Here is a 19,078-nt window from a genome sequence, read left to right as displayed (position 1 = left end):
ACATTTTTCTTTAACTATAAACATTCAATGTAAGCCACAATATAAAATTATAATATTAGTCCATTAGTCATAAAGTTATAAAATTATCATTCAGAGGAGAATTTTTCCACAATTTTTCCACAGAGATATATGAAGCTATTTCTCAGATAAAGTGGTATATTCTAAAAATTCTTGACCTTTATATTTACCATATCTTATAGTGCGTAATGTAATAGTGTGCTGCAAATGAGTATTTGCTACTGAAAATATTATTTATATTTCACACATGTTAACTATGCATCAGGCACTAGGTTAGTCCTTCAGGACCCAAAAAATGGGGATGAGGGAAAGATGTATAGGCCCTACTTCTCCGAAAGTAATTATAGGGCAGTGGGTATGTGGTCATGGAAAAATAGTTATACATTTTATTATTTTTCATGTCACATGTGAAAACCTCAATAAAGCTATATTACTTCTAAGAGAAAAATAAATCAACAAATTTGGCATCTTTACAGAAGAAATGAATTCTTAAAAACTGCATGTCATCATAGTCACTACAAGCTAATATGAGCCACAGCTCAGAAGCTCCTGCTTGTTCCTTTTCTGCATTTCTTACTATACTTATTAGTCCTCTTAGAAAGTATCACTTCTGTAATAATTGTTTGTTTCCTTGGGGACTCAGGAAAGTCAGGAAGTTTCAAGTAGAGGTATATATGAACTTTAGAACCTACTTTACTATCTAGGTACAATATAAATTCAATAAGACAATAATACATTGTAGGTGGACTGAACTAATAATTTATGAAATTTAATTTTTGTTTTATAGCAATAATTTATTAAAATGGGAATATTTACAGAAAAGTTTAAAACCAAAAAGTCCAGCTCAATCTATTTTCAAATGAATATGTCAGTACCATTCTACTTCATATTAAAAAAAAAAAATAACTGAGCATGGCCAGCTGAGCCCTTGGTGTGTGCTCACATAGTAACTACCACCAAATAGGAAATGCAATCCTGAGTTGTGTGGCCATCATGAAATTGTGACTGTTATTGAATAGGATCATATGGTACATGCTGTTATTTTGTCTTCTTTTGCTCAGTATAATGTTTAAAACATTCATACAAGTTTGTATGTAGCTGAAATCTGTTCATTCTCTTGTTGTAGAGTATTACTGTGGATGACTAAGTGATATTTTATATACTCATTCTGTTCTTGATGTTAAATATTTTCTAGTTGTGAAAATAATAGTGCTATGAACATTCTTATAAGTGACTTTTTTTAGGGGTCCTAGGGGTTGAACTCAGAGTCACTCAACCATTAAGCCACATCCCCAGCCCTGTTTTGTATATTATTTAGAGACAGGGTCTCACTGAGTTGCTTAGCGCCTCACTTTGTTAACGCTGGTTATGAACTCGCAATCCTCCTGCTTCAGCTTCCCCAGCCAATGGGATTACAGGTGTGTACCATAAATGACTTTTGATGGACATATGTATGAATTACCATGGAGTATATACCTAGGTGTAGATTGTAAATTATCTTTTGACTTTGTTGTACAAAATTCCACTCCTACTCCCAGTATTTGAGAGTTCCTGTTCTTCTACTTTCCTGTCAAATCTACAGTATTGAGTCACTGCATTTTAGCTGTTAAGAAGAAGAGTAGTATCTCTTTGTTGGTTTGAGTTTACATTTCCTGATGACTGAAATCAAAGATTTTTCCGTTATTATTGTCCATTTGGTTATCTTCTTTTTCAATATTTTGCTCATTTTTTTGGATTATTTGCTTTTTCTTTATTGGTTTTTAATTATTTTGTGCTCTTATTGTATTATTAATTTAGTATTATGCATTGGCATTTATAACTTATTATATATCAAATTTTATTTATTGATTTATTGGCTGATTAATTTATCTTTTCAGAAATATGTATTACAAATGTCTTTGATCAGTCTGTGATTTTCCTTGTCATTGGCTTAATGGCATGTTTATTCAAACACTTTACGGTGGTGTTTGAAACATTGCCTTCCTCAAAACATACTTTTGTTTGTGGTGACAGATAGGTGTTATGATTTAAATCTGGAATGTCCTCAAAGCATCCTGTGTTGAAGACTTGGTACCCAATGCAGCAGGGGGAAGTGATTGGATCATGATCTCCTCTGCGGGTTAATTCATTGAGGGATTCATAATTTGAATGGAGATGGCAGAAAATGTCAGAGGTGGGAGAAGGGAGTAGGCGTTGGGGGGTGCCCTTAGGGTCTATATTTTGTCCCTGTTTTTTTTTTTTTTTTCCTGCTCACTTTCTTTCTCTGCTCCTCGGCTGCCACCAGGTGAGCTGCTTTCCTCTGCCCCACCTTTCTGCCATGGTTTTCTGCCTCCTCTCCAGGGCCACATCAATGGAACTGGCCAACCTAGATTGAAACCTCAAAAACTCTGAACCAAAATATATCTTTATTCCTTTAAAATGTTAATTTAAGGTATTGGTCACAGTGACAAAAAGCCAACACAGTAGGGATCCATAGCTAATCCACAGGGTGGATGTCTATGGTTCTCCACAGGAGGGGTACCACTATTAGAAAGGTCCTTCACTCTCTGCTGCACTCAAATAGTACATATGCCATAAATCAGCTGAATATACACATATGGATCTGATTCTGGACTTTCTACTCAGTTCACTGATCTATTTATCTATCCTTGCAAGAATAACAAGTCATTTTACATATGGAGGTTTATTATAATTTTTGAAAAATGATAGTATAATTTCTGAAGCTCAGTCTTTCTTCAAGAGTTCCTTGAATATTGATGTCTTTGCTTTTCCATATGTAATTTAGAATCAGTTTTCAGTTAATGCATACACACACACATACACAAACACATTTGTGAAGAAACCGTTTGCTACAATAGCAAGTGTTTCAATCTTTGACTAAGACACTCCCCCATTGATTTGCATCTTCTTCAATTTGCCTCAATAATGAAATAATATTATATAGTATTCTATGTCGTTCTATGTGGAGTTATTATATACCTCCTGGAGAAACTTTCTTTTTGAATTTGATGTTTTCAAAACATACTGCAAGAAGTAACTTTTAAAATTTTATTTCAAATTGACTGCTGTTGGTACCTATTGAGGTTTCATTTTTCAAGCTCTCTTTAAAGTGACCAGTAGTGCTGAGTTTAATATTTATAAATCTTTTTTTTACATTTAAATATACTATAGAGCTCTTTATCCCCATAAATAGTCACTTTATAACTACCTTGGTTACTTTAAGGTGACAGCTTATTATAGTACAATGTTAAATTAGGAGTTCAGTTATAATCAATAAAATTTTTAATTAATGTGGTAAGAGCTTACTCTGTGTGTGTGTGTGTGTGTGTGTGTGTGTGTGCGTGTGTGTGCGTAGTGCTGAGGACTGAACCCAGGGCCTTGTGCATGCAAGGCAAGCACTCTACCAAGTGAGCTATATCCCCAGTCCCCTAGAACTTCACTTTTTAAATATTTAATTAACTTTAGAATTTTAATTTTTATCAAATATATTATCAATATATTTCATTTTTAAATCATTATCATGTTCCAATTTTTGATACATCACCCAACTCCCATTTTTAAAAGGAAACTTTAATCATATAGGGTGCTTTTTAATAGAAGGTTCCCTCTCCCTATGTATATCATATCTTTTCAGTTATATTTTCTGTTAATTTTCTAAGGAATAAGGTTTTTTTTCCCATCATGTTTCTATATAAGTATTAGTGATTTTATGACCAACCAAACTGTAGGTTAATGAGTAAAATTGGTAAAAGCTATTTACTACATTTCTTGATTCTGCCCCAGTATGTACTGGGGGAACATTATGTTATACTGATAAGTGGCCTAGTTGTATAATTTACTCTACAAAATTCCCATCTCCTGAAAATTCAAATTTTGAGAAACAGATAAAAGGGATAAACGTGAAAATGCTTGCTGGACAATTTAAGGAGCTCCTGCAATTGACATCTAATAAATATCTCTATGAACCTCTTTTCACAATCTTAAACCCATAAATCTCAGCAGTTTCTAGGCATTGACAGTTGTATCATGCAATCTATAATTCCCAACCAAACATACCAACATTTTACTTCCAATTTTTGTTTTCCTCCTCTATTCATTTTTCATTTCATTTTCTACCACTACCAAAACAAACAAACAAATCTTGACTCATCCAATTACCACTATAATGACATCATCAGAAAAGAATTCTGTGGATATGGCTTCTTTGGTGGATTTCTATATCTCTCCACTGAGTTCAAACATGTCACGACGATTCATTATCTGACTCATGACTCCCTAGCTTTAGTGGTTGCTCCTGCCTGCCTGCCACATAAAAATGCAATATGCACACCACACAGACACACGAGTCAGATCATGCATTGGGTCTAAAGCTCCAGCCACACCAAAATTGTGGCTTATTCTTATCTGTGCCCTGATGTTTTAAAAACAATTTTAACATTAAATTTACTATTTTTTTTTTAGTAATTGTTATCACTAGGCTAAAATGTCAAGCAAATTTGAACATTATTAAATGTCAGTTAAATTGAAGTCAGATTAAATTGTTTTTAAAAAAAATTTTAAAAAATGAAAAAATTTGAATATGAATGTAGAAAGTCAGGTTTCAAATTCCAGCTGTGCTTACTCTGCCTCTTGGGAACTTAAGCTCTTTATTTCTTCCTTGGAAACATGCAAGAATTATTTATAAAAAGAGAATTCAAGGGAGAATATAAATATTCAATCTCAGTAGTAATTAAAAAATGGAGTTTAAAACAATAATGAGAATATAACTTTTCATTTCTCATAGGGAAAGTGATTTTTTTAAAACTACAGTAGCACTCACTGTTAGTACAGGTGCACAGAAGGACAAGCTGAGGTACTAGTCAGGCATAATGACTGGTGAAGGCATTCTGCAAAGTAGTTTGGGAAATGTATTAAGAGTTTTAAAAGTATCATTGCCAATCTAGGTTTATAAACCTATTTTAAATTGAAAATAGCTACCATGCTGAGAAAGATTTCCGAAGAAAAAAATTCACCATAATGATATTTACAACAAGATTCAGAAATAAACAAATTAGAATAATTATTACACTAATCATAGTCTATTCATTTAATACACTTAAATGGATATTTACACGATGTAAATGAAATTCATATTATAATGTGACAAAATTTTATTATTCTCATTTTTATGAGAATAAATTTTTTTATTCTCATGTTGAGAATAAAAAACAGAACTTAGTCAACTGCTCATTAAGAATGAAAAAAGCAGTAACATCTCTGTGTATTAAAGTGATTTTAGGGTTTCAATCTCTTCTTGTACTTCTTTTGTATTTTCCAACTTTTTAAAATTGATTTTATTTTTTTAAATACATGACAGCGGAATGCATTACAATTGTATTTTCCAACTTTTGAGCAACAAATATGCACTGTAATCAGAGTGCTAAGTCAATCATAGAAGACACTATTGCCTTGAAGAAATCGCAAAGTTTAGTAAAATGAAGTTTTTCTAAAAAACATTATTTGAAAAACAAAAACAGGGTCTTGAGAGTATACAAGTTGGAAAAATAGAGCCCCATTCATAAATATAAGTTGTCAAATATTAGCTAGACTTTATTACAGGACTCAGAGATATTTTGCAAATAGTTATTAGAAGAAAATGGACAATACACCGTGTAGCAGCCAAGTCAAAAAGGCAGCAAAAGCACGGGCTGAAAGAGTAAGATGCAGAAGTATGTAGCAAAAACTGCCAATTATGATATACCTGCTTATATGACATTGAAGAGATAAAAGGTAAGCTTTCATTATCTGTGTCAAACATGGGGTCATAAAATGACTTAGCAGACTTAGAAAAAAAGCAACTAATGACATCTTACAGTGTTATCTGGGCCATCAAGATGCATCCCATGCAAATCCTTCCCTATTACCAAGTCCACACTCCCACTGCATGTCATAGATCTCTGTTGTGTTTCCAATTATTCACTGTCTCTTAAGAGAATTAGATTTCTCACCCTGGTGACCATAAGACCAGACCATGTGACTTTCTTCATTTCAATGGAATGTCAGAAGAAATGACAGCTATCCCCTTTCTGTGGATATTGTAGAAGCCATTGAGTGATCTCACTAGTGCACTTTTCCCTATAATACCAAAACCACATGCCTACGAGTATCCAAATCTCCATTCTAGATCTCAGAAGAAATGACATGAGGCACAGACATAGGAGACAAAGCTAACTTGCCGTGTGGGCAAAAAATACCTTTGTACTTGCAAGTCACTAAGATTTGCTTACAAATCTTGAAGGTTACTTGTTGCTTCAAGACAATCCAGTAAATGCTAACTTCTGCATATTCTTGCTCTTCCCTCAGAGGGGGCTCCTCCCTGGCTTATTCTTTCTTTCTTTCTTTCTTTCTTTCTTTCTTTCTTTCTTTCTTTCTTTCTTCCTTCCTTCCTTCCTTCCTTCCTTCCTTCCTTCCTTCCTTCCTTCCTTCCTTCCTTCCTTTCTCTCTCTCTCTCTCTCTCTCTCTCTCTCTCTCTCTCTCTCTCTCTCTCTCTCTCTCTCTCTCTTTCTTTCTTTCTTTCTTTCTTTTCCTCCCTTCCTCCCTCCCTCCCTCCCTTCGTCAAGCTCAACTGTCTATTATGTAGGCTTAGGAACCAGCTTCCTCAACAAGACTCCTCCCTCCCTCCCTCTCTCTCTTTCTTTTTTCCTTCCTTCCTTCCTTCCTTCCTTCCTTCCTTCCTTCCTTTCTTTTTCTAGTTTGTAATAATACTCCCAACTACAATTTTAGGCTATCCTTTTGAAAAAATCGTTCCTTTTTCTTTCTTTTTGTTTAATGTATTTAATATACTGATAAGTTCAACCAATGGTTCTATTCTGTCAGTTCCAATGGTAAAACAGTAGCCAAGAAACTAACACATTTTTTTTTACACAAAGATGATGAGTCTTTCTCCCGTTTATCCCTTTCCCTCCTTTCAGCACTCAATTATGGATAGCATAGTGTGTGTGCCCGATGATGAGACAGAAATCAACCAAATTCACACAACACACAATCGCAAACATGTAAAGAGATATGGAGGAAAGACACAGGTGTGCCACACATGAATATAACAGTGAGAAACACACTCACCTGCCCACACCCAAAGAATGGACTAAAAACCACTAGGTACAGAGAAAGTGAGGCTTTTTACTGATGGTCTTGCAAGCTCTGCTGTCTGGGTGTGCAGAGCAGTGACAGCATTTTATCCCCTAGTGTACAAGGTCCCTCTTCGGTTCCTCATTGGCTGGGTACCATGGGGTGCACAATCTTCCTGTATAGTCGTCTAGGTTTTACTGTCTCCTGTTAGATTATTTAAAGAAATATACTTTTACTTGTCTCCACCTCACTTTGTTCTCCTGTGGCTGGAAGACCTTCTTGCTGTGAATGCATCTTAGCATATGTGGGTTTATCTCTACTGGTCAAGCCAGTCCTTTTCCCCTCACCTCCTGTTTGTCAAGGGACTGTGAATTTGTCACACTCCAGTGTTGACTATTTATAATTTTCCACTCTGCTCTCCCCTCTAGCTGCTTTTCTTACATCCCAAGTAATTTTATATTTAAGGCCAAATACTGTATACTAAAAATGGATCACTGGACTTTCTATTTCTCATAAAGTCAAGAACAGCTTCCCACGAGAAAAGTGAAGCAGGAGGAATCACAATACCAAACCTTAAATTATACAACAGAGCTATAGTAACAAAAACAGCATGGTATTGGCACCAAAACAGATATGAAGACAAATGGTGCAGAACATAAGACACAGAGACAAATCCACATAAATACAGTTATTTCATACTAGACAAAGGCACCGTAAACATACATTGGAGAAAAAAATAGCTCCCACAAATGGTGCTGGGAAAACTGGAAATCCATATGTAACAAAATAAAATTAGACTCCCATCTCTCACCCTGAACAAAACTCAACTCGAAGTAAATTAGGGACTCAGGCATGAGACCAGAGACCCTGCACCTACTAGAAGAAAAAGTAGATCCAACTCTCTATCATGTCGGCTTAGGAACCAGCTTCCTCAACAAGACTCCTGAAGTAAAATCAAGAATCAATAAATGGGATGGTATCAAACTAAAAAGCTTCTTCACAGCAACGGAAACAATCAAGAACAAGAGAGCCTACAGAATGGGAGAAAAATCTTTGCCACCTGCACCCCAGAGCATTAATCTCCAGGATATATAAAGAACCCCAAAAACCTTAGCACCAAAACAAAACAAACAAAGAAACAGCAACAACAACAACAACAACAACAACAAAAAAGAACCTAATCAATAGAAGACACTTCATAGAAGAAGAAATATGACTGGTCAACAAATATATGAAAAAAATGTTCAATATCACTAGCAATTAGAGAAATTTAAATTAAAACTGAGATTTCATCTTGCTTCAGTCAAAATGGCAATTATCAAGAATACAGGTAATAAAATAAATGTGGGTGAGGATGTGGGGAAAGGTACACTCATACATTGCTGGTGGGACTGCAAATTGGTGCAACCACTCTGAAAAACAGCATGGAGATTACTTAGAAAACTTGGAATGGAATCCCCATTTGGCCCAGCTATCACACGCCTCAGCATATACCCAAAGGCTTAAAATCAGCATACTACAGTGACGCAGCCATATCAATGTTTATAGCAATTCAATTCACAATAGCTAGACTATGGAACCAACCTAGGTGCTTTTCAACAGATAAATGAATGAAGAAAAATGTGGTATATAAACATAAGGGAATATTATTCAGCCTTAAATAAAAATGAAATTATGACATTTTCTGGTAAATGGATGGAAAAATATTTTTTATTAATTTCACTTATTATGCTAAGTGAGATAAGCCAATCCCCCAAAACCAAAGGCCAAATGTTCTCTCTGATAGGCGAATGCTGACTCTTAATAGGTGGAGGTGGGGAGGTGGGAAGGTTCACCGGATTAGACAGGGCAAGGTGGAGGCAAGGGAAAGAGGATGGGAATGAGAAAGACAGGAGAGTGGATTGGACAAAACTTTCCTATGTTCATATATGAATACACAACCAGTGTAACTCCACATCATGTACAACCAGAAGAATGAGAAGATATACTCCATGTATATATGATATGTCAAAATACATTCTACTGTCTTTTATAACTAATTAGAACCAAAAAAATATTTTTTTAAATGGCTTCCCAGAACTCACTCCTGAGCTACAATCTTATGGGTAAGTAGTGATTATGTAGAAAGAGCAGCAAAAATATTCTAGGAAAGAAAGCACCATAAAAATGCTATGTGGACTGAAAAACAAATGTGACAAGTAGGAGATATTAAAGTAAAGCCACTATCAGAAACAAATAATAAGAGTGAGCCAGGCACAACTCTGCCTACTCTCAGGACCTGTGGGATATATGGAGGAATGGATTTTATCCCTTCATCTCTACTAAATTAATGCAGAAATGGAAGTGATCTAATCATGATTGTTTAAGAAAAGGGAAAGATGATCCACCCCAAAATAGAGATAATGGATTAGAAAGGAAGTACAATGACGGCATATAGACGGGTTTTGGAAATCACTTTAAGTTCATGCAAGAAAGCTTGTTCTAGATTGCTGGTGGGATTGTGATGTAGACCAATTAAAAATAATTTCAGCCTGTGGATAGCATGTTCGTAAGTTTAATATGAAGTTCGGAGTAGAGAGAGGAAACAAGAAAACACATGTCTGCACCAAGAAAAATTAGTGTCAGTTTCAGGGGAAATGGAGGGTTGTCCTAAACTTTAGCAGACATTTTTTAGTTTAAAGTATCTTTAGTAGAAAAGGATAAGCCCAATGGAGGAGAGAGGAGAGTGTGTTAAAGTTCTTGTAAGATCATTTTTCATTCTTTTGGCTTCTTCTAAAGGGATTCATAGTGATTAAAACACAGAATTTAGAATAGAAACAAATAAAATTAAAGAAAACGAGGAATAAAACACTGCCTATGACCCTAAGGACACAAACAGGAGAGGTTTAGGGTATTTTACTTATTGAGTATCCTGTTTAAAAAAAAAATTACTTGCAGAATTACCTGACATTGATTTCCTTTGTTATGTTGTCCAAATCAAGTAAAAGTCTACTCCTTTCTTCTGCTGCTCGAGAATGTGCTATTGAAATCTCTGAAAAGTCTTTTTTCAAGTTAGAAAGCTCAATATTCCATGTACTTTTCTTTAAAAAAAAGAGAATCATTTATACATGTTTAATAATCAAAAAAGGAAAATATATATGTAATAAAAATCTTAATTACAAGAGCCAATATTTGAGAATAGAGTGTGGAGCTCTGCTAGGAAGCAGGGAAAGGTCAACTTACTGAGGCATAAAACTTATTGAGTACTTCCAAATACTGCTGTTGATATCCATTTTGCTTCAAACACTGGTCCTCATAAAGTTGTTTCATATCTGCAAGCTAAAAAAAATGCACAGAAAATAAATTAGTTGTGGATACTCCCCTATTTTTATGTAGTGAGAAATAGATTATACTTAACTTATATAACTTCCAAAACTCAATTGATATTGAATAAAATAATATGAAATAACACTAATAGACTGCTTCGATTTGAAAATGGAATTTGAAAATGGATAGGAGATTCTGCTAAAAATATAACAAACCAAGTCTAAAGCCTGATTTTCAAGTGTACAATTAATCATGATAATATAGACTATGTTTGGGCTATATAAAAATTTAAAAATATCAGAAAATTTTGAACCATAATTCACAATATCAGCACATTAAAGGAGAAAATAGCATGATCATTAATACTTTGCAAAATAACCATTTGATAAATTCACTATCTAATTTTCATAATTTTTAAACTAGTAAAAGAAAAAATACTCAAATATAAAGAATCAACAAATATCCAAATAAATTATAAAATGCTGAATGCATGCTTATTAAACTCAAGAATAAAACCACAGTATCTTTTATGACCACCATAATTAATCACATTTTGTGAAAGACTAATCACAATTAGATAATGAAATCAAATATTGCTTTTAAAATAATAAATGAATAGATAATATATCTTTCAACTTCAGATATTAGGACTAGATTCCTAGGGAAACAGAACATTCTATGTAAAACTATGGTAAATGATATTTTTAAAATTACTGGATACAAAGATGAGGAAATTAATAGCTTTTATTTATAAGAGTAATAATCTTTTCAAAATATACTAACAATAGAAGTTTTGTTAAAAATATAAAATATTTGGGAATAATTTTTAAAACAAAAGAAATCGCCCATATAAAGACAATAAAACCTCTTATAAAAAGACTTCATCAAGATCCAAAGAAAAGAATGGTGTGTAGTGGAATATTTTAATAGAATATAATGTCAATTCTCTCAAAATTAATATAAAAATATAATAGATAAAGTATTCTCTTATCAATTGCATAAAATGAAGTTTTTATGGAAGAAAAAGGGATACGAATGACTAGTTATGAGGTATCTGAAGATGAAATTAAACTTGGAAACTTGCTACCAGATATTAACATGTCCTATAATACCACTATATTGCAATAGTTTTTATTTTTGTCTTTTTAATAAATAAGGATCCTATGAAACACTAGGGGACAGAATATCTGAATTAACATTTTTAAAGGTAGTGTCTGAGTTCAGTGGGAGAGAATTTATTTAATTAATGTGGCTATAATAACATGGAATCTGTTTTAAAAAAATACAGAATGCTCTCTGCCTCACATCTACTTCACATGATAACAAAAACAAATTTCAAATGGGTAAATAAGGCAAACACAAAACAATACAAATTATTAGAGGAATAAATCTGAGTTTTCTTGTGTAATCTTTGGCTAACAGAGAGTCACCTTGCCAATAAAATAAGAGATCTGTTGATATATTTGATGACATATTTTATAAAAGTTGTGTCGTAAAAGACACCATAAACAACATGTGAAGGAAAAATAAGACCATGATAAATGTGAAATATAAGGCCGACATCCTTAGAATTAGTCCTTTTAAAGGACATCAGTGAAAACAGTAGAGTGAAAAATAGGAAACTCACTCTTCTCGCTCATTCATAAATGTAATAAGACAACTGGCAAAAAAAAAAAAAAGTCAAAATTAGCCCTCTCAGAATTTTGGACATTAGCCAAAGGCTCTTATTCAACAAAAATGACCCAATCTTAGCAAGAAGAGTGAGTCTTGTGGTGTTTTAATTTCTTCTCATCCTTTTCTCATCTCTAGAGAAGCCTTGAAAAATTAACAGCCACATTTATGGTGAAAACTAGAACTTGGAAGTCACTAGAGGAGTAAAAACAGTCAGAGCGCTTTCAAAGCACTGTTCTCAAAGAACTCTCCTTAGGTGACCTGTCTGTTGTGTTTATTTTTGCTTTTATTTATGTTTTGTAGGACTCCATTTGCAGAGCTCACCCTATGCAAAAATGTCTTTTCCAAGAAAATGTTTTCCCAGGGCAGAATTGTCAAAATATTTAAGACAATTAATTGACTCTGTGGCCACTTGAGACAATGGAAAACAGTCGAACAATAGAGTCATCTCGGAAGTTCAAATAAAAGCTGGGGGATTCTGTCCATAGTAGCTTTGTAAAGCTCCAACACATTCTTGAGAATCTAGAAGGCTGCAGAACCTAGGATGTGTCAAAACCAGAACCATTCATACACCTGTGAAAACTGAGTGGATTAGATCCCTCAAAAGTAGGATGTGAAAACTAAGTTGACAGCTGCCTGGTTGAGTATTGAAGCTGTCTAAAACACACAGAGCCTCCTAGCAAAGACAGGGAGACTTCTTGTCTCCAGAATTTTGAGAATCATTGTCAATCATTAACCAATCACTAATCCACAAAGAGACTTTGGTGGTTACAGAAAACAGACTTTACAGAATTCTCCTAGAAAGGTCTCTAAACAAACAATTTACAGAATTCTCCTAGAAAGGTCTCTAAACAAACAAATGGCAACGTTGGTAAACACCAACAGGAGCAAACTCTGAGAAAGAATGAGAATCAGATGCCTAGTGTCACCACATTATGTTATTTAAAGTGTCCAGTTTCCAACAACAAAAAATATATGAGACATGCAAATAAGAAAGTAGGGACCATAGAGAAGAAAAAAGCATTTAGTAGAAGCTGTCCCAGATGAATCTTAGACATTGCTATTTTAAATATCTTTAGAGCTAAAGGAAAATGCTTTAAGAACTAAAGGAAAGCATTAAAATGGTGTTTCAACAAATAGAAAATAAGTTGAAATTATAAAAAGAGTCAAATAGAATTTCTATAATGGAACAACTACAGTAACGAGAGTAAAATTTCTGTAGAGCTTAACAGCATGTGTGAGCAGGCAGAAGAAACAATGAACAAAACTTGAAGATGAGTCAAGTAAGATTATCTCAGTTGAGAGAAGAAAGATAAAGGAAAGAATGACATGTAGAAAGGGTGGGAAAACAATTGGGGTGCATTTTTTTCCATTTTCTTCCTTCTTCTCTCCCACATTTTGACAATCTTATCACAAGGCAGGTGCACCCGAAAAGCCAGAATATTGGCGGCATGATATTTCCAAGAATAAACTAAATAACTACTTCTTTGTATCTTTCACAAACAAAAAGTACCTTGAAAAACACCACACTTATGACAGAAGGGAAACATCAGATCTTAGCCTATTCCAGCAACTTGAGAAAAAGCTGGTCCCTTCCTCTGTTCAGGAGCAGAGTGGTCCTGCTCTGGCTCAATGTGTCTCCCTGGACCGAAAACTCTCCTTTATTGCCTATGTAAGCTCCCAAAACTTGACTCCATCTCATTTCTTTCATTTCACACAGAAGATATTATCTCCAGTAACGTTTATATCTATATAAAGACATGTGACTGATTCAATCATGTTTTTCACTAGTATCTTTACACTTAAAATCCTCTTTTATCCTTTGTGCATGGTTGGGTCTATAGAAGGGTGAAAATTAGGAATAGACCCAATACCCATTTCTAATGTGCTTTCTAGCTTCAGAGGTGGCAGCTATGACGCATACAATTATACGTTTCAGGTATCAAACAACTGTCAATCTCTAGAAGAGGGTTTCGAATGTGTTTTCCAATGGAAAGAATAAAAAATTAACCATGAAAACTCCAGTGCCTGAGGGTCAAAAGTAATGATATGTACCACCACGCCTCTGATAAATGTTTGTGGAAGGCTCACTAAATGAAGGTATGAGCACACCTTAACCACTGCATGTGTAATTCTCGCAATCTGCAACTTTGGGAAAAGTGCTATTAGTTTAGCCCTTCCCTCAGCCATAAAATCCACAGAATCACTGATACTATGTGCTAATTCCTTTCCTAATATAAATAATAACACACACACACACAACTTTGAAAACATTAATCATTGGAATAGGTAACATTATATGGTAAGTTATGAATATAGTAATCTTTGCAATTAAAAAAATTGAAGAAATCTGAATGGCTACTAAAAAGGAAAAATATTCACTCTGAGTCAGAAAAATGAAAATTAATATAGTATTTGTTAACCCAAATACTACCAGCACTGAGAAAAAAAATGAAGAAATCAGTATTATTTCTAATACACACACACATATAACACAAATATTTTTAAAAATATTTCAGTCTTCTCTATTTTGAAAACTATAGAAAGTTCTAACCTATCAGTCCAACTTTTAAGAATCTATCCCATAGAAAGAAAAAAATCAGAACATGACAACATTCATCTTCCTTCTAATGTGCATTCCTTTTCATTGAAACCTGAGAAAAAGAATGGGAAAAAGGTAGGAATTCAGGAAGAAAGAAAGGAGGTGCAGTTTCCAGTCCAATTTGATGAAAGGGTTTAGGATACAAACTGTTTTTAACCAATAACAGGCATACTCGTCTGCATTATGGAAAGTAGGACTGAGGTACAGGGCATCTTCCTGACTTGGCATTGCTTTTGTTTTCGTGTATTTAGTTTGCTTTCTTCCTATTGGAAGGTAAGGTCATGGAACCTGAATATTTTGCAACTGAGTTTTGGTGTCCATCTACCAGCTGTTGAGTGTTGACGCAATGTGGCAACAGGGGTAATGGGCAAGTCTTCACAACCCAGCTTCCTGATGTTTGGAGCAGAGAAGGACTTAACACAGGCAGTCTTGAGCTCTTAGCTCAAAAGACCACCTCAGAAGCCATTGCTTACATGTTTGCCAATTTGAGAAACATTCCTGGAAGTCTAGATGAGAGCTCTCTTGCAGCTTTGCAAACTTGTTGAAATCTCTAAATCCCCTTCAGCCTAAAACAAAGGGATTTCTCTTTTCTGCACTACACCTTGACTGATATTATGGCACATACCTTGTGTGTAGCATGTGTTTGCTATTTAAAAAATGTGTTAGGTTTAATATCTAACTCTTGATGCAGACCTACAATGTATTTTTAAATAGAAGAGCAAGTTTACTAGATGTATATATAGGTCAAAATTTTTGTTTTTGTGGAAGCCAAATAGAAGAAAACCTCATATGTGATTTATTTTGTGTGTGTGTGTACACACATACACACACTCACACACAAACACACATCCAGAATACATATATTTATAGAAGCATAGAAAAATGGGTGTAAGATGATATACTATTTTGGTAACACTGGTACTTCATGGGGGATCCAAAATGGAGAGAAAGAGAGGGAGATAAAATTTATAGCTAAATATTTTTTTGTTTTACATCTTTGGCCTTAGCAAATGTGTTATTTAACACTTAAGAGGAAATTATTTTAAATTCAGAAAGGCAACACTTAGTCCTCACAATCTCATTGTTATCAATCAGGTGAATCAGTCACAGAATGGAAATTCCTACTAATAGTTGTGAATGAAAACATCTGTGTCAGAAAAATAGTGTTAGGCACAACTCTATCACTGGGAAAGAATACACACACATACACACACACACACATTTATAAATTATTTAGTAAATTAAGGAATTTCCAGAGCAGTGCTTGCATAGTAGTTTATTCTTAATATTTGCATGTTAATTGGAATATAATGTGAACACAGAAGTATCATAAATACTTCAAATTATTAAAATTATGATACTGCATTTCTAAATGAATTTGAAGCCCTTTATATTTTCAACACTTTAACCTCTAAATCTCTCCATTGAATTATTAACACTTCAAGTTAACCCCTATCTATTTATTTTCAGATCAATCAAGAGGATGCCAAAAAGATGTGACATGCAGGTCCCACCTAGAAATGAAGGAGGGATTGAAGTCCAACCTCTCCATGAGAGGTTTTTATATAACATTTTAAATAACTGCTTTAAGAATGTTCAAGCCCATTAGTCACCTGAAAATGCAATTTAAAGCCACAGTGGTAAGAACTTTTTTAAAGGTTTACAAATAAATAAAAGATAATCTTAGATAATGGTATTAATCTGAAACTGAACTCCAATACAGGATGGTGGGAGTAGAAAAGGGTGTAAAGAAAGCTTTTTGTCATTATCTATCAAACTTGAACATATGCATTTTTTTTGCCCAGCAATTTGCAAAATAAATGAATACATGATTTCAACACATATTTCAAATGTCTTGGTCTGAAAAGCTGAAAGGACTGAATTGTCATAAACTGAAATAGGAAACAACTGCAGCTTATGGAAAGGTGAGATATCTGAAGTTCAATTTCAAGCTGGAGATAACCACTAGATATCTAAGTAGAAAGTAAGAGTTGAGAATAAGAACAACAATAAATGCTGGCAAGGTTGTGGTGAAAAATGCACACTTGTTAATTGTTGGTGGGACTGCAGGTTAATATAATCACTCTGGAAAGCAGAATGGAGATTCCTCAAAAACACTAGGGATGGAACCACCATATGACCCACTCCTTGGTATTTTCATAAGATCTAAAATAGGCATACTACAGCAACACTGCCACATCAATATTTATAGCAGCATAATTCACAATAGCTAAATTATGGCATCAACTCAGATGCCAGTCAATAGATGAATGGATTAAAAAATGGTAAAACACACACACACACACACTCACAATGAAGTTCTACTCAGCCATTAAAAAGAATGAAATTATGGCATTTGCTGCTAAATTGATGGGAATGGAGGATACCATGCTAAGTAAAATTAGCAACACTCAGAAACTCAAAGGTCATATATGTCTTCTCTCATATGCAGAAGCGATGAGTAAAAGAAAAGGAGAAAGGAAGATAACATAAAGAACCAATCAAATACCAATTAATAAGCTAGGAAAAGGAAGTCTAGTAAAGGAAAGAGAAGGGGAGAGGGGAGGGAAAAGAGGAGGGAAAAGAGGAAAGCAAAAGGGGGAATTTCGAACTGAAATTTATTTCTATGCCTTTATGAGCTTGTCAGGATGAACCCAACTACTATGTATAACTAGAAAGCCTAATAAAAAAAATTGGCAGTTAGATGTATAAAGCTTATTATAAAAGACAGCACTGGAATTCTCAGATGTTTGGAGATTGTGGAGATAGAGAAACCAGTGGAGGAAACTGAGAACAAGCTTCCACAAATGTAGGAAGAAGCAAGAAGAGTGTGTGTTCTGAAAATTAAAAAAGAAAAGCTTCCCAAATAAGGATATAATAAACTTGGTTAGGTGCTATGTGCAAGTTAATTAAGACCAAAGGAAGAGTGATTAGACTTAGCAACATGGAAATTATTGTTGACCTAAATCAGAGACATTTTGATTGAATGATGAGGCAAAAAAGTAATTTGGAATGTGTTTAAGAGAGGATGGGGGACTACATGGCCAGATGACATTTATTCCAGCAATTCAAGATCCAAATTAAGAAATCCATTAAAACATTTCATTGCTTGTATAGATACTCAGAGAAAATATGACAAGGGTATCTCCCTTGATGTAGAAAAGACTCTTCACAATACTCAATCTACTCCCAATGTTGAAAACCACTCAATAAATTAAGCCGACAAGTATAATAAAAATAAATATTGAATTTTAAAGCCAGCTTTCTTGTTAAGGGGAAAAACAAAATCAAACAAAACAGCAGCAATTCCATGAAGAGCAGGGCATTTGCAAGGATACCAATTATTTCTACTGCTATTTAATATTGTACTGGAAGTATTAACCAAAGTAATTAGATAATAGATAACAATTAAAGGCATAAAAATTAATGAAAGACTAATAATGTCTCTATGGCAGCATCCCTAGAAAATCTAAGGAAAAAAAAGATAAAATGAACATAAATAATTTTAAGAATCAGTATACTCATATAATAGTAATTACTATTACTGATTTCATTTACACAAACATAGCCATTTAAAAGAAATAATGAAAGAGATATTCACAATTGCAGTTCCACAAAATAATTATTTAGAAATAAACTTCTCAAAAATATGCCAAGCTATATAAGAAAAAATTTTTTAAATATTCCTAATTTTCATTTTCTTTTAAGTTTCTGTGTTGATTTCCCTACATTCAAGTCGACAATGGCTGGCTGAATGATTTTCATGCTTTGGAACTCTATGACCCTGCCCTCTGCCACATTTCTGACTTCTGTTCTCAACCAAAAGAAAATTCTGCTTTTAGATGGCTCATACAATTACCATTACAATTTCCCAATATAATAACACTGAGTATTAAACTCACTTAAGTGTGCAAAATCCCTATGGCCATGTAACCTAGTATGTTTAGAAGCATGACACCAATGGCAAATATCATGGGAGCCCAAATTCTGCCTACTACTGTTTGCCCGTGGACCCCATGATCCACTTTGCTCTCACACACAAAAATACATTCATGTCCACTGAGAGGGAGCACAAATCTCAACCCCAAAACCAAACTTTCATTCAAACATTCTTGTGGCTAATGTCTCAAATCTCTTCATCTGAGTCAGGCGTAGATGAAGCTCTGGATATAATCTCTATTGGGACACAACATCTTTTTATGTAGATCTTTTAAAATTAAATAAACAAATAAGAAATGCACTCTCAAGGACTGAAACATAAATATGTGATCACTTCTAGTCTGAAGCCAGATCCACTAATCTCTGTAGAAAATCTCTCCCCTGTTTTCAGCTACAGCAAGGTGCTTTAATGCAACACCCTTGGATTTCCTGAGG

At 34.1% G+C, this 19,078-nt stretch overlaps 1 protein-coding gene across 1 annotated transcript in view; it reads right to left on the bottom strand.

Annotated features, from left to right (window-relative positions):
• The window catches only part of Ccdc178 (coiled-coil domain containing 178), a 395,200-nt gene that overhangs the window by 267,623 nt on the left and 108,499 nt on the right, over nucleotides 1-19,078 (bottom strand). Inside the window, exons 12-13 of the mRNA XM_078030207.1 lie at nucleotides 10,348-10,443; nucleotides 10,069-10,205 (exon numbers count right to left, since the gene is read on the bottom strand). Of these exons, the coding sequence (XP_077886333.1) occupies nucleotides 10,069-10,205; nucleotides 10,348-10,443 (233 nt within the window). The remainder of the gene's footprint in view (nucleotides 1-10,068; nucleotides 10,206-10,347; nucleotides 10,444-19,078) is intronic.

The sequence above is a fragment of the Ictidomys tridecemlineatus genome, chromosome 13 (genome assembly GCF_052094955.1).
Source record: "Ictidomys tridecemlineatus isolate mIctTri1 chromosome 13, mIctTri1.hap1, whole genome shotgun sequence".
NCBI lineage: Eukaryota > Metazoa > Chordata > Mammalia > Rodentia > Sciuridae > Ictidomys > Ictidomys tridecemlineatus.
The sequence above is the reverse complement of the archived record's forward strand: the minus strand, read 5'-3'. Positions and strand labels throughout refer to the sequence as shown.